The sequence below is a fragment of the Theropithecus gelada genome, chromosome 13 (genome assembly GCF_003255815.1).
Source record: "Theropithecus gelada isolate Dixy chromosome 13, Tgel_1.0, whole genome shotgun sequence".
Taxonomy (NCBI): domain Eukaryota; kingdom Metazoa; phylum Chordata; class Mammalia; order Primates; family Cercopithecidae; genus Theropithecus; species Theropithecus gelada.
Window position 1 is genome coordinate 85228558 of NC_037681.1, and position 18681 is coordinate 85247238.

General features: G+C 39.6%; 1 protein-coding gene across 2 annotated transcripts in view; it reads left to right on the forward strand.

The window, feature by feature from the left end:
* The window catches only part of AFTPH (aftiphilin), a 70389-nt gene extending 59329 nt beyond the window's left edge, over positions 1–11060 (forward strand). For both annotated transcript variants that reach the window (XM_025354560.1, XM_025354561.1), the window contains 2 exons: positions 3201–3324; positions 9948–11060. In XM_025354560.1, the coding sequence (XP_025210345.1) occupies positions 3201–3324; positions 9948–10092 (269 nt within the window). In that variant the 3' untranslated portion in view covers positions 10093–11060. The remainder of the gene's footprint in view (positions 1–3200; positions 3325–9947) is intronic.
* Positions 11061–18681: the final 7621 nt, after the last annotated feature.

Consider the following 18681-nt stretch of genomic DNA (forward strand, 5'->3'; position numbering starts at 1 on the left):
TGAGATACTAAAAGCTAGAAATTAAAAATTACTGGAGTGCCTGTTAATGTTCAGCCCTGCAAAAGTTCAGTTCATTGACCAAAGGACTAATGTACTTTGTCATTTTCTAACTGAATAAAAGATTAAAATTATAATGGCATTTTTATGTTTACATTTTATTCAATATTATTTTAATAACTGTCGTCCCAACATGTGATCTGGTAATCATGCCCATTGATCACCAGACAGCTGTTGGGGTGCCATATAGATGCCCATGCCCAGAATGCATAGTGAGAGTCCCTTTCTGTCCCCACCAGTGGCTAGTTTCACAACTGGCCTGGTTCCTGAAAATTCACTGGTTTTGTGCTATTCCACTAGATAGTGCTACCACCCACTTCCAACAATTGAGCAGCCATGATGGGATATGGATGGGGGAGACTAATAGTCAGCTCAGAGTGAACCTGGGACCCAGGAAGCCCTTGAGATTTGTTTATGGAAATCTGATTCTGCTGCAGGGAAGTTCCAAGGTCATTTGGTATAGAGTGACTGGATTCCTCAAATCCAAGCCCCTGATTGTTCTTACCGTTTTCAAGATTTTGCAAGCATATGAAAAACCAATCTGTCTGGTTTTGACTTCAAAATGCTATTGTACTATTTACTTAAATTACTTCTAAATTTACATTTGATCTATGCAATGACCTGGGTAAGCTAATTGTCTGACATTTTAGAATACTTACTGGGGGGTGGGAGGGACAACCAAAAACATGTATATCCTTTTGTTACTATATTCCCAAGAATTAAGCTCCCATTTTAAATTTGCTGTCAGCTTTGTTTTGTCATAAACTGTATTATCATTTGAATGAGGTCACTGTTTTTCTTTTGGGTCCCTAAAAACCTGGTTTAAATTTAATTTTTGGTTACATTTCAAACTCATTTAAAAACCATTCATAGGAGCACAAATAACGTGGCTATATAAAGAAGTACAGAAATGACCTGATAATCAGGCTCAGTGTACACAGCTGCAAGAAGAGCAAGCGGTTTCAGAAGCTTAGAGCTGTAATGGAAGTGCAATCAGCATGGTCAAATGCAGTTCTCATTACTTTGGAGCCTTTTAAATATTTTTGTTCAATATTTTCATTAATATGCTCTAGCTGCTATATAAATTTGATTACTATATATTTGCTTTGGCTTCTTTTTATTGCTATTGGGTTTTGTTAAAACTTACCATCAAGCTACAGGTATCAACACCTTCCTTAGTATTCCATTTCACCACTTGCTTGCATTTTTTCTGACTTGTTTCTGGGAAAGTCATTTCGTCTTAGCTTGCGGTTAATTATTTTGTGTGTGAGACTTAGGAGGTTGGCATAGAACTTGGTTGGCTAGCTTTAGTAATGTAACTAAACTATGCCTCATTAAGGCTCTTAAAAAAAAAAACCTTCCATTAAAAAAATTACTCTCCAATTATTATAGTAAATAGTTGTCTTGTTTTTGAAAAATCTAACCATAGTTTGGGGGGGTTTTTTGGTGTGGTGGTAGTTATTTGGGGGTGTGATTTTGTTGTCTTTTTTTATTAATCTGCCACTTCACTGTTTGACAGCCAAGTGGCCAGTATTTTATAAACCCAACTAAGTTTTTACTAGCGCTTTCCTATTGCCAGTCAGAATGCAGTTATTTATTCTGCCCTATACACTAGACAGCAACTTAAATTTTGTGGTTGCTGGAATCTAGCCTTTAGAGAGAGGGAAGTACTTTGGGCTCATTTGGTCCCTTTACAGACATATACAATTTTTTACATTTTAATTGCAACCCATATTATTATTACAGGAACACAAAGGAAAGTCCTTTTAAAGTATATTTTGAAACTGTACCTTAATGAAATATTGAGAACTTGGGAGAGTCAACATACATTTTCTATAGCCTTCCTCCCTCGTTAGACTTCGTAACTGTGGAAGTCGCTTTTGCTTGTCTGATTTCTGTAAACATCTGAGATCTGTTTACTTCTGTAAAGTTGGTTAATAGAAGTCAGTTTCTGATTTTTTAATTTGCTAAGTATCTTAAAAGGAAAAAACTTGTTACTCTAAATATATGCATTTATATATAACATATATAACTTTATCTGCTGATCTTACAGGGCATTTTTTTTAAAAGAAATAATAAGTAAAAACTTCAGAAACTGTAAGACATTCTTCCTTAGAATTTTGCTTTGCTGTTACACCCTGCAACTCATGAACTTTTTTTCTTAAGTTATTTGCTGGTACCAGGAGAGTGTAGGATTAAAAACTTTTTTTTTTTTACTCTGAATATTTTTATTATCCAAAGTGTAACTTAAATTTAAAATATTTAAACTGTTCTTTTCCATGTTATTGTTGTCATCATTGCTATAAGTCTGTATTACATGAGAAATATGCAAAGTTATATGTATATTTTAATGAAGTCAGATGGGGGAGATTTTTTAAATCAATTTTTGCAATAAATCTAACCCTCTGAGCTTCCTTTTGAATTACTCTAACAAGATATTTGAACTAATGACTACCAGATTCAGATATGAGACTACAGAAATATAATTAACCCTATAGACAAGAATTTTCATTTTGTCCAAAAGTGGTACTTTTACTCACCTTTTCTGAAAATCTTTTACCCTCCCCACCTCTAACCTGAATAAAGAACTATGTGGTATATGTTTATGATTAGTCCTTAGTCAAAATATATTTAAACGAACCAGATCATTTACCATGTTTGAGACTTTATATTAGCTTCTAAATCTTTTTCAGTGAAAGAAAATAGAGAAAAAATAAGGAGGTGAGGAAACAGGAAAATTTTTTAAATGAGGTTAGTTAATTGAAAAATGGGATGTCATATCATGTGCATTCTTTTTATAAAACATTGATAATTTTATATCCCTTCCTGATCCAAATTGAGGGAGTTTTCTATAGCAGATAGAAATTTTAGAAATATTTGGTTAGCATCTGCTGCATAAATGCTAGCTTAAGGATATATTCATTCCAAAATGAAATTTGAAAAGTATTTTCCTGTTTTATAAAAACTCCAAAAAGTAGAGTTCATAATTTAAAAAATAAATGCAGTATTCCAGTGTTCTGAAGATAGTTCTGTTTGTAAAAGACTCAGATGTTTACAGAATATTGCCTTTTGCATCTTGGATTGTGGCTAACTGGGTAACCCACTGCAGCCTACCATCACTAACTATCATTTTATACTATAAGGTGTGGATCCGGAGTTGTATGAGTTAACAACTTCTAAGCTGGAAATCTCCACCTCAAGCCTCAAAGTGACTGATGCATTTGCGAGACTCATGTCTACAGTAGAGAAGACAAGCACATCTACCAGGTAAACAGTTAGTGTCAATTGTACCCACATTTTGAATTCTGAGACAAAATGGCCCAAAGGAAAAAGTACGTTAAGTTGGCAGCATTTCAATATATTGTATTACAACTTGCTTTATAAAAGTCAGTTGATGCCCAAGTCCAGAAAATATTATCAAATTATGTTTAATTATGAACTTAATAGAACAGGATTATTTCATAAGAGATTGGCCAAGGCTGACAGAGGTGGTTTTCTTCCCCCCTCCCGCCTCCTCTTTGTAGAGACTAATTCTGATTAAGTATTGTGATCATAAGGCCATTATAGAAACACTCTCCCTTTCTCTTCATAATTGCTGAGAAGATGATCTTTGAGAACCCAGTTTTATAATCCTGGAGTCACCTAGGCTGATCTTTTTACTTGCAGGCTAAGATGGTTCTTGGAATTTTCATTGACGTGCACCTCTGATTTGGGAGGTAAAGCCTTACTTTACCAGGCTTTCTAGAAGCCCCTTCAGAGGCATGTCCTATAGAAAAGTAATTACCATCTCCCTATGTTGGAACTAAAGGCAGGGAATGTCACTCAGGCCATGTGTTTGGGATTCAGAAAATCTTTAGTTTCATATGATTAGGCTGCTACAATCCATTGCTTTGAATTACTGTTAACCATGAGACTGAGCCAGTTTCTAACAGGAAGATGTCATTCTGAACCAGGAAATCACTAGTGCAAAAGCAAATACTGGTTGATTGGCACACCAGCTCTGCTGTCTCAATCCGTGATTCATCAGCGTTTTAAAGTGGAACTATTTACCCATTGGTTGCCCACTTTGAAAGAAGTCTTATAGCTCTTTCTCCTGAATAAATACATGCCAATCACATGTTAAATTCAGGTTTATATTTTAAATAGATTCTTCTATAGAAAAACATCAATTTAAAAAAGCCTTTTTTATTGTGAGTAATAAATGTTCATCACTCTTAACTTTAGCTTGAATTATCACATTGTCATTTAAAACTTTGTGTGCTTAGGCCGGGCGCGGTGGCTCAAGCCTGTAATCCCAGCACTTTGGGAGGCCGAGACGGGCGGATCGCGAGGTCAGGAGATCAAGACCATCCTGGCTAACACAGTGAAACCCCGTCTCTACTAAAAAATACAAAAAACTAGCCGGGCGAGATGGCGGGCGCCTGTAGTCCCAGCTACTCGGGAGGCTGAGGCCGGAGAATGGCGTAAACCCGGGAGGCGGAGCTTGCAGTAAGCTGAGATCCGGCCACTGCACTCCAGCCTGGGCGACAGAGCGACACTCCGTCTCAAAAGAAAAAAAAAAAAAAAAAACCGTGTGTGCTTTTATTCCCCCAGATTTTTCTTGTTACCAATATATATAATGATGAAATACATTATTATACATTTCATAATTGTAGACTACCTTTAACTTTTCCCTAGAATGGCTTTGTAGCATGTAAATCCTTGTCTGCCAGTTCTCTCCATTGTGCTCATTGCCCCATCTCTTTACAGTATGCCACCTGGCACTGCCAAAGCCTCCTCTTCAATGAACCTACTTGTAAATGTGGCTATGTGGATTTTTTTTTTCTAATTTTTTCTCTTTCCAAATAAATCACTTCTTCAAATTGAAACTCCTCTCATAGAAAAAAATGGATGAGAAATTTGTATGTGTTAACTAAAAGCTAACGCACATTTGACTTAAAAATAAAAAAGGATGCTTTTATTGTTTGGATTTCCCCCTGCTATTTTTAGGACAACCCCTTCTAGGACAGTTCTACTCTTTCCTCACTTTGTTTCCCCTGCATTCTCACTGACCAAAGAACTATAGTTTTGAACATCGCAATGATGAGAATTCATTTTGTGCCATTAGGAGGAGCTCTAAACCACGTTAGGCTCTCCTGATTCTTTAACTCATCTTTGAAACATGCTGAATCTAGAGAACTCTTCCAAGCCCTATCACTTTAAGAAGCTATTTTTTCTCTTGTTCTATACTAATAGGGAATGAACTTATCATGTATCCTGGAGTTAACGTCTGCTAATTCTGTATTGAGTTACTCGCTAGGACCTGTCCAGCATCATATTTAAAACAAAAATTGGAGAGAACAAGTTGCCAACTTTGTATTTTCTGTTTTGAGAAATGTCATTTGAAAATGGTAAATACAAATGCCCACAAGTATTAAAATACTGTAAAATGTCCCAACGAGTGATTCTCAATTGTATAGAGCAGAGACAGGCTTGTGCCATAATTTCAGAAAGCATTTTTAATATCTTATTTTTAGGTTTTCTTTCATTTTTCTCTTGAATAAAGTGAACTGCAAAAAAGCTCAGCAAAATCTTCTTGGCTATTGACAGTAAGCAGAAGATAAAGTGAAAAGGCATTGTGATAGACTGTAGGGTAAGAAGGAGTTAAAACAGTGGTCAAGGTAGAGGAGAATGGACATGGACCAAACAATAACCAGTATTCTTTACTAAGTGCCTTTGAATGTGTCAGGGAATGTATATGGGCTCTTCTCTTTTGGAACACAAGTTGTGAAAGTGACTTCTCACTTTGAGTTTTTTAAAGATATGCAAGTTCTTAGTTTTAAAATAGTTCCATCTTCTTGCCTACCTTTCCTAATATGGAGGAAAATTACTTCCTATTGTAAATCACTACTAACTAGTGACAGCTAGTTAGTAGCCATAGACCTGTAACTGAAGTTTATACAGGTCAAAGAAATAGTGCCAAAAATGATAGATCTTTTATTCTTTTTAGGCCTTTTTATTGAGATAAAAATTTGTAATTAACTCAAGTGTTCAGTTCACTGGTTTTTAGTATATTCACAAAGTCGTGCAACCATCATCACTATCTAATTTCAAAACATTTTTATCACCCCAAAAAGAAACCCTGTACCCATTAGCAGTCACTCCTTATCCCTCTCGTTCCCCAGGCCCTGGCAACTACTAATCTGCTTTCTGTCTCTATGGATTTGTCTTTTCTGGTTATTTCACAAGGATGGAATTCTACAGTCTGCAGCCTTTTGTGTCTGGGTTTTGCTTAGCATTCTGTTCTCAAGTTCATTCATGTTGTAGTATGTATCCATATTTGTAGCATGTATCCGTATTTGGCTGCACAATATTTCACTGGACATAGCACATTTTGCTTATCTGTTAATCAGTTGATAATTGGGTTGTTTTCACTTTTTGACGATTATGAGTAATGCTGCTATGAACATTTGTGTATAAGTTTTTGTGTGGACAGATGTTTCCCACTCTCTTAGGAATGGAATTGCTGGGTCATATAGGAACTCTTAACTTTTTGGGGAAACTGCCAAACTTTTCCAAAGTGATGGCACCATTTTACATTCCCACTAATAACATACATTCCAACTTCTCCACATTCTTACAACACTTGTTACTGTCTTTTTGGTTATAGCCATCGGTTTGAAGTGGTATCTCATTGACATTTTGGTTTGCATTTCCCTGATAGCTAATGATATTGAGCATCTTTTCATGTGTTTATCGACTATTTGTATATCTTCTGTGGAGAAATATCTATTCAGATCCTTTGCCTTTGTTTTGTTTTGTTTTAGCAGAGACAAGGTCTCCGTATGTTGCCCCAGGCTGGTCTTGAACTCTTGAGCTCAAGCGATCTCCCTCCTCAGCCTCCCAAAGTATTGGGATTACAGGCATGAGCCACTGTGCCCAGCCATTTGCCTATATTTTAATTGGATAATTTGTCTTTTTATTGTTAGGTTGTAAGATTTTTAAGTATATTCTGGATACTAAGCCTTTATCAGAGAAATGATTTGAAGATATCTTCTCCAATTCTGCAGGTTGTCTTTTCATTATCTTGATAGTATTCTTTGACACACAAAAGCTTTTAATTTTGATAAGATCTGATTTTTCTTGTGATTTAGGTATCATATGTAAGAAATCATTGCCCAATTCATGATCACAAAGATTTATACCTAGATTTTCTCCTAAGAGTTTTATAGTTTCAACTCTTACATTTACGTCTTTAATCCATTTTGAATTAATTTCTGTATATGGTATGAGGTAGGAGTCCACATTCATTCTTTTGCAGGTGGATATCCAGCTGTCTGAACACTGTTGAAAAATTTCCACCACTGAAAGGTCTTGGCACATTTGTCAAAAACAAGAATTAAAACACAATTGATCATGTTTTTTCCTGGACTCTTGATTATAATCTATTGACAAAAAGGATACATCTTCACTAGAGAGAATATAGATCAAAATTAGGTCACTACCTTTGAGAAATGATGGTAACTTTTTATTTTCAAATTCTCCTTAAGTGTTAAGTGTTTACTTCTTTCCATATTCTAAGAAGACTAGCTCACAGCCATCCACAATGACTATAGATAAATGCACAAACTAAAACTGTGTAAACTTGTTTTTATTTTAAAATATAATTTCATATTGCCTCTGAAATAAAGCAATTATTTAAAACCCTAGAATAATTACCAACTGTTTCTTAGGTAAAAACTTATTTTTTGCTCTCTGTTCCTACACCCAAACTGTACTCCACAAATAGGGAAGTCCATTTAGGTGCACTTTTATTCACTATTGTTATAAATAACCGTTTATCATTATAGAAGTAGTAAAGTATATTTTAGAAAGTTAGGAAATCCAGACCAAAAAAAATTAAAAATGAAAGTATCACATTCTTACCATTCAGGATCACTAAACTCCTTAGTGTATATTCTTTCAGATCTTTTTCTATGCAAATATGTATGTGGGAAGGGGTTCTACCAAAAATGAGATTTTATGTCCATAGTGAATTGAACCTAATCTTAGTGGTCTCCATCTGTCAATTTCAGTGAGTTTTCATTTCATCTACTTAGGCTATATTCAGATTTCTCCAACTATCCTTTCTCGGCTTTGTACAAACCAGTATTCAGTTGAAGACTATTGTATCTGGCTGTTAAGGCTCTTAAGTCCCTTTTAACCTAGCATATCTCCTCATTTCTTCTGTTTCCTGTTTAATAACAGTAGCTTGTATAAAGATTAGTCTGGGTGTCCTGCGGAATGTCCTAAAAACTCTGGATTTGTCTGTTTGCTTCCTTAAAGTAATATTTACTGTGTTATGTATCTCCCTATATTCCTGTAAATTGGAAATTATATCTAAAGGCTTGCTGAATTCAGGGTAAATATTTTGGCTAGAATGCATCCTAGGTGTTGTATCACATCAGAAGGTCCATACATCTAGTTGACTCCATTGTTAGTGGTGCTGAGATTGATGATTGGTGAGAAGCTGACCTTTTCCATTATACAGTCCCAGGTTTTCAATTGTCATGTATCTGGTTTTAGTTTGGAATGATGCAGATATCCAGTTCCCCATCAAACATCCACATAATAGTTTTGCCACTATTTAACTGCAATTTAAAATGTAGATTTTCATCAGAAAAAAATGTTGGATTGCTCTTTCATTCTTCTAAGAAGCTAGTACTGAATGCAGTATTTGGTTCATCTGCTATATGCTTGATGCTTTTTCCCTTTTGAAGAACTTTAGTCCTAAACGTCATTAGATTTTTTATTCATTCTATAAAATTTTTTCAGTCTGGGTTCAACATGGTAACAGAAAAGTCCTAGGAATAAAAAAGCCTGTAGCTACCGTTCCTTTCTTGCTTTACCTCCTGGCTTCCTGCACCCCATCCAAGGAAAAAGGAAACATTTAGGTCAAAGAAATAACTTGTGTCACATCTAAGAATACCAGCTGTCCTTTACCATAAAAGAGAATTAGGCTTTTTATAATGAACAATTTGAAATGATCTTTGGTCTAAAGTTAATAATCTGTGTAACTATTCCTTCAATATATTTAATGTCACGGAAAAAATAAAGTTTGAATTGCAATCATGTGCTCAATTTGAGGCTCATTTGGCATTTTCTGTGGCTCACCTGCTGAGTAGACCTGGGTCACCAGGGGTTTTCATGTCTGTGCTAGGCACTAAACTGCTTATTTCTCATATCGGGGCCCAGTGCAGCAAAATATACTTCATCTACAGGACCCATAGGATTTAGAGATTTCCCTCTCCCAGAGTTCCGTCCTGCCTGTGTACATGCATAACACCAGCAACCAACCCTGAATGCCGCTGCTTTTGGACCTGCTGTTTGCATCCCAACAGGCTGAGACTGGGTCTTAGTGAGCTGAAAGCTTTCTCTCCTGGAATTCCCCACTGGGAATAAAGCCTGAGGTTAAAATGACTTAGTCTTGCCCTGGACATACTTTGTTTCATGCTGAGGTTGTTTTAGGGGGGTGGAGGGACAGGGAGAAATCCAGTTAGGTGGAGTGTTACTAAGACTTCAGCATTATATTTCTGCTTAGTAACATTTTAAAGTTATGCCTGGGTAGATGCTTCTCGTGTAATGTAAAGCCTAAAAAGTACACGAGCTGTCCAGGTATGCATGTGAGTATCTGTGTGTGCATGCCTAGCTTTAATGAACATAAATAGGCCACGTGTCACTCTTCATGAAGATTTGGCATTTGGCACAGAAAGCACACTACACAAAAGTATTACAAGATTCAGGAATTAGCAGAGGAAAAAATACTCAAGTCCCCTCAGATTGCTAACTGTCTACCTTGAGAGTGGATTTTCTTCCATTTGACCTACGGCGAAGTCACATTAACACACTTGTCTTTTTCCATTTGTCAATAGGAAACCGAAAAGAGAAGAGCACCTGAGTGAAGAAGCTATCAAGGTGATCGCTGGCCTTCCTGACTTAACGTTCATGCATGCCAAGGTGTTGATGTTCCCAGCCACGTTAACACCTTCCACAAGCTCTCAAGAAAAAGCAGACTGATAACTGATGTGAATTGGACGGTTACTATTGCTTTTCCTTTTTCCCATCCCTTCCCTACCATCAAAAGCATACCTGCTCTAATTAAAAACAAAAAATTCAAGTTCAGCTGATTTGTTGGTAAGCCGCACTAGAAAGGTATACATAGTAATGTATATTTATTTACATACTGAAGTCCTAAATTTATATTAGAAAAATGTAAATAATCGGGGGTAAACATTTTTGAAGATTTATTCTTTTTGTGTTGCTGGGGTGTATACATTTATGTCTTTGTGAAATACACTGGTGGTGTCCTTCTTACAAAACTTTTGAAATAAAAAAAAAACCTCAAATCTTCACTGTCTGAAATCCCCTTCAGTCTTTTCAGATTGCATTGACTGTCCTCTTGATTTTTCATATTACATGTGGAATTACTTTTGCTATCATAAATAAGCTCCAAAGTCCCCCATTTAATTGGTTTTTAATTTTGCGTATGATGGGTTTCAGATCTGGCTTTTGTTAACATTTTGGGGCTTTTTTAATCTTTTCAATCTGGCGTATTGCTGTTTGGCCTTTTGCAAGGTACTTAATCAATTGCTCTTTTGTTATAGGGTATGGATCACTGTCAGAACTTGATTGGAGGGGTTTAAAGAGATTGTGTCTGTTTAAAATCAGTTTGATTCGGAGAAGGACCAAATTATATGAATGTCTTACAATGGAATTTACTTGTTACTGATTTTTTTGTTCTATTGTACCACTATTTTTTGAGGATTTTGCACAGTGTAAAATGACATAATCATAGATTGCTATGGTTTAGGCTGTATATACAGTGAAAACTATGGGTTTTAAATGTTTGGGGAAATTCCTATGGAAAAAAGAGAGACATGTAGAAGAACCTCTAACAAGGTTAATGTGCATGCCCAAGGTCTTTTGAAATTTCAGTGTGTAAATTTCCTTTTAGCTTACACAAAAATAAAATAATTTAAAAGAAATTTAGCCTGATGTCTTTGTCCTTTGGTATGTGAGGAAAAATGTAATGAGTTTGAATCAGAAGTTTTATTGAATATTAACATATTTCAATCCAGAGAAAATCATTTGGTAGGGCTTCTACTTTGTTGAAGCCAGGAAGAATTAGAATCTGGCCTATAAGAATTGGATCAGTACTTTTAGTACCTGAGCTGTTTGTTTTTATATAGAACATGAGATCGGTAAAGAAATTCCCATGATTCATTATAATGTATCTTCATCAGAATATTGGCAAGGTTAAATTGGGATTTGCAGGGATTTTTTTTCTTTCCAAGAATATATAAGCGTGAAATGAAGGTAGACAGAAAAAGTCTAAAAAGTAATTTAAGAATATTATTAGATATTGTTTCAGCAAAAAGTCACATGACATTGCATCAGGAACAGGCAGTCAGCTGACAGTCGGCCTCATCCACTCTGGGAATGTGCCAGTGGAACGCCTGCACCTCTGTCATTGACAGATTCCTGTGTTGCCAGAGGATTACACTGGCCATTGGAACGCATGTGTGAGTGTAATGTAAGTACGACCTGGAGTGACAAGATGCCTATCCAGTCCATATCCTACCATTTCCCCAACTATTTTTTTTAAAAAAGTTTGGTCTTTTTCAGAGAAAGCTTTCCTTCAAAATAATCACAAGTTTTTAGTATCCCACAAACCTTTTGGATGGAAAAAGATGACTCAGAAAATTCCTTAGCAGAATTTTTCATGTTTCAGTAATTGAAACATAAAGGGCTACTTCTGTAGTACCTTACAACTAAATTATAATGGCAAGTTTCACCAACCTAAGTTCACAGCCCACATGTTAACTGTGTTACCATGAGAAAATTAATCAACTTCTCTGAGCCCGAATTATCCATAAAAATGGGAGTGATCTCCTACCTCATGAGGTTGATGTATAAATAATGGATGTATTTAATAAGACGTTTGTCACATGAGTAAACAGTCAATGAGTGGCAGCCAGAGCATAGCATCAGGGAACTCTGTGAAAGCTACTGGAGTCCCAGTAGATTCAAGAAGCAGCTACAGGAGAAAGGGTCACTAAATAATAATAGAGTAACTTGGCATTTTAAAATTGTTAAGTGGGCCTTCGTTATGAAAGTGGCTTAAGCCAGACTTTCCTTTTGTTGTTGTACTAGTCTTTGATGATTTCATAACAGGTACATTAATATTGGATCATCATAGCTTAAAGTTAATGCTTCAGTACTGAAGACCAAAAAATGGTCAGCTTTGTGCCAGACCAGGTTTAAACTATACAATAGCAGTGGCTGTCAGGAAGAGCTTTGAGCACCTTCCTGGGATCTCAGCTAAGGGGCAGCCTGTCGCTTCCAAGCTTGTCTTGGTCATCAGCAGCTGCACATCTATCTTAAAGTCAACCAGGAAGATCCTGCAGAGTTGAGAGGGGAAGAAACTAAGGAGTAGGAGCCCCAAAAGGCCAAATCCTACACTGGGGCTCAGCAAACAGTTTTGGGTCCTCTATATCTTAAAACCAGCTCATTCATCCCGCAGCTTCATCCCACTGGATGCCCAAGTCCCGAGAGCCATACATAATTCCCCAGGTTAATCCAAGCCAGACTGGGAAGCACGGGAGAAAACTTTCGTTGAGTCACATCAGTACTATTTTTATGAGTCTTTTTTTTTTTTAATAGAGAAGCTTGTTCTTCCTTCTTCACGATTGTGTTCTTTATATAGAATTTGTCATCTTTTCATGCCTTCATGTTTTTTGAATCAATTAGGATTAGGCCTGACTGTGAGTAACAAAAACCCAAAATACTGCATTTCATGTAATAAGACTCATCCTTTTGTCACATTTTAACTTCTCTGAAATTGGAATGCATCATACAATTGGATGGGTTGTCTTTAATTGGCTGTGGTTTCTTTTTCTTAGCGACGTATTAAGTAATGCTACCTTATAACCAATGACAGAGTAGATGAAAATGGTAATGGTGGCTTAAACAGTGGAATTTTATTTCCCTCCAGTCTAGGGCTGGTAAGGGGCTTCCTATGATCACCTCCTGAAGTTCTTACCAGCTTGTTGTTTCACTATTCTCAACACATGGTTTCTACCCTCTGGTCCAAGGTGACCATTAAGGTTATGGCCTTCATGCCTATATTCCAGCCATCAGGATAGAAAGAGTGAAGAGGGGACTCTCCTTCCCATTAAGGAGACTTTCCATAGGGCATACACAGTATTTCCAGTTATAATCTGTTGGCCAGAACTTCACTGCAGGTTCCTAACTAGCTGCAACAGAGGCTGGGAAATACCTCTATTCTGGGTGGCCATCTAAAAGAAGGGGAATCTAGTTTTAAGGAAGAAGAGAACAGATCATGTAGGGCAACCAGTAGTCTGAGCCACACCTATGTTTTATTTCTCAGCTCATCTATTTCCTTGAGATAACGCATAGAGAAATGAATTCCGAGATCATTTTCTCAGGCTGCAATGCCCCAGGCTAGATTTATTGCCTTGCTCATGCTTTTCCAAAAGGGAAAGGATCTGTAGAGGACAGTACAGGATTTCCTGGGACCGTGGGGGAACAAGTGCTAAGACAAATCCCGGGTAGAAGTAGGGGCAGCCTGACAAGATGAAAGGAGCGCTGAATTGGAGTGGGAGTTGTGTGTTAAATACAGCCCTGCCACTAACCAGTTGTAAGATCTTGGATAAATCCCTTTTTTAAGCACCAGGTACTTCATAAAATGAGGGATTGGAGTCTACAGAATCAAAAACTAAGGTAGGAGAAAACCTTAAAGAATAGAATTTTAGGGCTGGAAGATCAGCTGGTTCAGCGCTTTCCAAACTACTCCCAGGAACCCCGCAGCAGTGCCAGGAGGCCTTGGCACCTGTAGTCAGGGTGTGTCCAATAATAACACACGGGGCTTCTATATTTAGGGAGGGGAAAGGTGATTGCAGAAGATTTCATGTAATAGAAACGTTCCATTGCTACCAAAAGTTGAAAACCAAAGATGACTCAATACTCATAGCTGAAGAAATGGAAGCCTAAATAAGAAAACTGACTGGCACATCATTACATATCTATAACCAGGGGCAGGACCTGAATCCAGTTTCCCTGACTCTTGGCTTTTTTGTTTATACCCTCCTGCATCCCCACACCCCCATCTGAATAGCTGGCTGGCCAGCTTTTGCCCGAACATTTGCAGGGACACTGCACGGGCTCAGGACTTCACCAGGAAGTCTCCTTGCCCACCTCCGATGCACACACACATACACACGCTTGGTTGGCAGCACAGATTGTTAGGACCTTGAGTGGAAACCTGATTTCCCATAACCGGTTGCGCATTGGTTCAAGTTACCTTCTCTCAAGCCACAGGGATGAACCTAGACTCTTTTCCATGAATATCTGAAGATCACTATGATGCTTCTCCTCCTACCAAACTTCCCATGATGACATGGTTTCCAGGCCTTTCTTACACACATTATTCTTTATTTATTTTATTTTATTTTTTTTTTGAGACGGAGTCTCACTCTGTCGCTCAGGCTGGAGTGCAGTGGCCGGATCTCAGCTCACTGCAAGCTCCGCCTCCCGGGTTCACGCCATTCTCCTGCCTCAGCCTCCCGAGTAGCTGGGACTACAGGCGCCCGCCACCTCGCCCAGCTAGTTTTTTGTATTTTTTAGTAGAGACGGGGTTTCACTGTGTTAGCCAGGATGGTCTCGATCTCCTGACCTCGTGATCCACCCGTCTCAGCCTCCCAAAGTGCTGGGATTACAGGCTTGAGCCACTGCGCCCGGCCTACTTACACACATTATTCTTCTCTGGACATCGTCCAGTTTGCCAAAGTTCCTCTTAAAATGTGCTCCCCTGACAGAGCTAGATGTCATCTCATCACTGGCATGGGGCTCGTTTTATTTCAGACACTATTTTTAATGTAGCCTAAAATTGCATTACTGTTTATGGCAACAATATTGCCTCTTTAGCTCACTGTGTGAACAGTCTTTTCCCCCTAACTGCCATCAAAACAGATTTTTTCTCTCATCTCTCATCTCCTGGTGTCATTGAGTTTTTAGAGCCTAAAAGCAGGGTTTTATATTGATCCTTTTCCAGCTCTTTTTTGTCAGCTTTAGACCATTGTTTCAGCCTGTTCATCTCATCAAATCTTCATTGTACCATCAACACACACACTTGCCCTCCTTCCTCTGTTCTGTCATCCACAGATTGATAAACATCCTTCATATTCCAAATCACTGACACAAAATGTTGACCAGTAAGACATCCAGTGTGCCAGGAAGACCCTGGGTGCGGCTTCTCAACCCAGTGATGCCCACATTTCTTCATCTTGCCCACCAGTCATAAGAACAGGTGAAGCCTTGCCAAATCCAATCACATTACACCTGTGGCATCTCATGGGCCATCCTGAGCATTTTTACAGATGCTCCCCAAAACCTCATGCAGCTTAAACATTTCTGTGACTGCCTGGCATGGTGGCACACACCTGTAGTCCTGGTTACTCAGAAGGCTGAGGCAGGAGGATCACTTGTGCCCAAGAGTTCGAGACCAGCCTGAGCAACATAGTGAGACTCCGTTTTCTTTTGTTTTGTTTTTTTTGTTTGAGACGGAGTCTCCCCCTCTGTTGCCCAGACTGGAGTGCAGTGGCAAGATCTTGGCTCACTGTAACCTCCACCTCCTGGGTTCAAGCGATTCTCCTGCCTCAGCGTCCAGAGTAGCTGGGATTACAGGCGCGTGCCACCACCCCTGGCTAATTTTTGTATTTTTAGTAGAGACAGGGTTTCACCATGTTGGTCAGGCTGGTCTCGAACTCCTGACCTCATGATCCACTGGCCTCAGCCTCCCCAAGTGCTGGGATTACAGGTGTGAGCCATCGCACCGGCTGAGACTCGTCTTTAAAAACAAACAAACAAACAAACAAACAAAACTGACTAGTTCTCCAAAAGCAGCATAAGGATGATAAAACAAGTAGAAGATAAAATGACATCTAATCAGGATGGGAGATTAAATGATGATCCATATCATCACTGGCATATAGAAAGCCCTCAATAAACAACTGTTTATTTTCATTCATCCAGATCAGTCTTCTGTCGTTAATGATGCAGATAGGAGGAGGATATGGTTGTCTTAAAGTTGCCCTGAAGGGATCTGCTTTGTTTCAATTATCTGTCATTTCAGTTATCTTTTCAGCCTGGACCATCTGTGAGAATGCTGCATATCACTTTACATAATGTTATTTCAAATTTACCTCTTTCAAAAACTGCTCCCTTCCTTCAGTTTTCAAAAAACCAGGATTTAGGGAACAAAATACTGGTCACTATTGTTGTAAACTGTGACCTCAAAGCCTTTCGCATACTCGCTCCCAGCTCTCCTTTAGACCAGAGCTCGTGTTCCTCTCCCGCCTCACCATCCCTCCCCTGAAGGTCAGGGACTAGGGTCACAAAGAACAAAAGGGTCAAGGAGGGAAAATGAGATCTTTTGTGATCTGCGCTGTGTCTACCTTAGAAGAGGGGCTGCTGTCATCTCCTACCCAGTGTTTCCTCTACAGAATCCTTGATCAAAACAGCTAATGATGATCTCAATGGAGATCCTCATCTTTGCCTCTCCCCCTGAGCTATGCCACCTTTTTTTTTTTTTTTTTTTTTTTGAGACAGCCTCTCACTGTGTTGCCCAGGCTGAAGTTCAGCGGCACAATCTCGGCTCACTGCGACCTCCGCCTCCCAGGTTCAAGGATTCTCCTGCCTCAGCCTCCCAAGTAGCTGGGACTACAGCTGCATGCTACCAAGCCCGGCTAATTTTTGTACTTTTCGTAGAGATGGGGTTTCCCCATGTTGGCCAGGCTGGTATCAAACTCCTGGCCTCAAGTGATGTGCCCACCTTGGCCTCCCAAAGTACTGGGATTACAGGTGTGAGCCACTGTGCCCAGCCCTGCACCACTATTCTGTCGGCCCTATGGCCATCCCCACCTAGATGTCCCCAAGACACTCCTGCAATTAAACATGTGCACCACAAAAGCAAGTGCTCACAGCCTTTCAACCCTCCACCCAACCCCACCATGCCCCTGGCCTTAAGACGGCCCTTGCTCCATTTGTCACACTTCAGGTTCACTCTCAGCCTGCTCCCCTTCCTCACTCCTAATCCTATTGACCTGGAGTCCTGTCAATGACACCTCCTAAGTAGCCACTGCCTCTCTCTTCAAGCCTTCATCATCCTTACATGATTATTTTAACAGCCTCACATTGACCTTCCTCTGCCTGTCCCACCTCCAATTTAACCTTCCACTATGCCGATGGAAAGCTCTCTTCCTGTTGAACATCCTTCATGGCACCCCCTTGCCCTCTGGACAAAGTCAGCTCCTTGGCAGGTTCCACAGCACTGGGATAGTCCTCTCTGCATGGAGGCTCCCACCTGGCCTGCCAGCTCCTTGCTAGTTACCAAATGCCCACTGAGGGCTGGCCCGTGCTTGTCTCTTAGGAAAACCCTTTCTCCCCAGCCGGCCAGCCCCATTTCCTCAGGGAGCCTTTCTGGGCCAGCGCGACAGACAGAGCTGGCTCTCTAGCCTCTGCAATTGCTTGGCAAATCTCTCTGAGCATGTAATGTTCATCATAAAACTGTTTTACATTTATTAAAAGCTCTGCTGAGTGCCAGGTACTGGGCCTCACATTCTCTCTCTTAATCCTCACAGTAACCCTAAAAGGTACCTGAACTCTTCTACTGATAAGGAAACCAAGACAGGACATGATGTATCTTCCCCCAAGATCATAGAGCCAGGAAGCAGAGAAGTCTTGAGCCCAGATCTGAAGGATCAGAGCCTGAACACTTAGCCACAGAGCATCAGCCTCAGTGGGGTGATGGCTGTTATGTCACCTCTCACCTTGCTTCCTGATGATTGATTTGCTTGTCTCTCTCCCTCAGGCCATGAACTCCTTGAGAGCAGGGACTGTATCTGGCTCATGTTTGTCCCCTGTCCTCTGGCACAGCGCACGGGCAGACTTTCATTTTGTTTGCTTCCTAAACCAGTTTATGCATGAGCCCCTCAGGGGAATGTACGGGGACCCTTCCTGAATCTGTGCTTTGCCTCTGCCTGCAAACATTGTGACCCTCACCTCAAGTCCTGTCCAAATTTTCCCCCCAAATATCATATTCTATCAATCACTCACTCAGCTCTCCAAGCTCTGAAGCAATCCCCCAAACCGTTCGGGTTTCCATTCTGTCAAAAGCTATTTGTTTCTGTTGGCTTTTGTCTCAATCCCTACCTTGTGTAACCAGCAGGTAAGAACTGGATATGGGGTGATCCTACTCCCAGGGTACAGCTCTACAACCCACAGCACCAGAAAGCCCCTAGTTGAAAAGTATGTACGCAGCACTGTAGGAGAGACCCAAGTGGATGGCTGGAGAAAATCAGTCAAGATGCCTCTCAGTTGCTGAGTGTGACACCACAGGAACACCTGAGGGCATGCTCCTAAGGAAACCTGCCCCATCCACTGTCAGCCTCACCATACCGGACCCCCCACCTTTTTTTTCTGTTATCCAAAGCAAGACTTCCAAGTTTGGGCTGGAGGTGGTGCAGGCAGGGTAGGTGGAGTTGCTCCTGACTTTGTAGCTCTGGGACCAGGCTTCCCAACATGGCT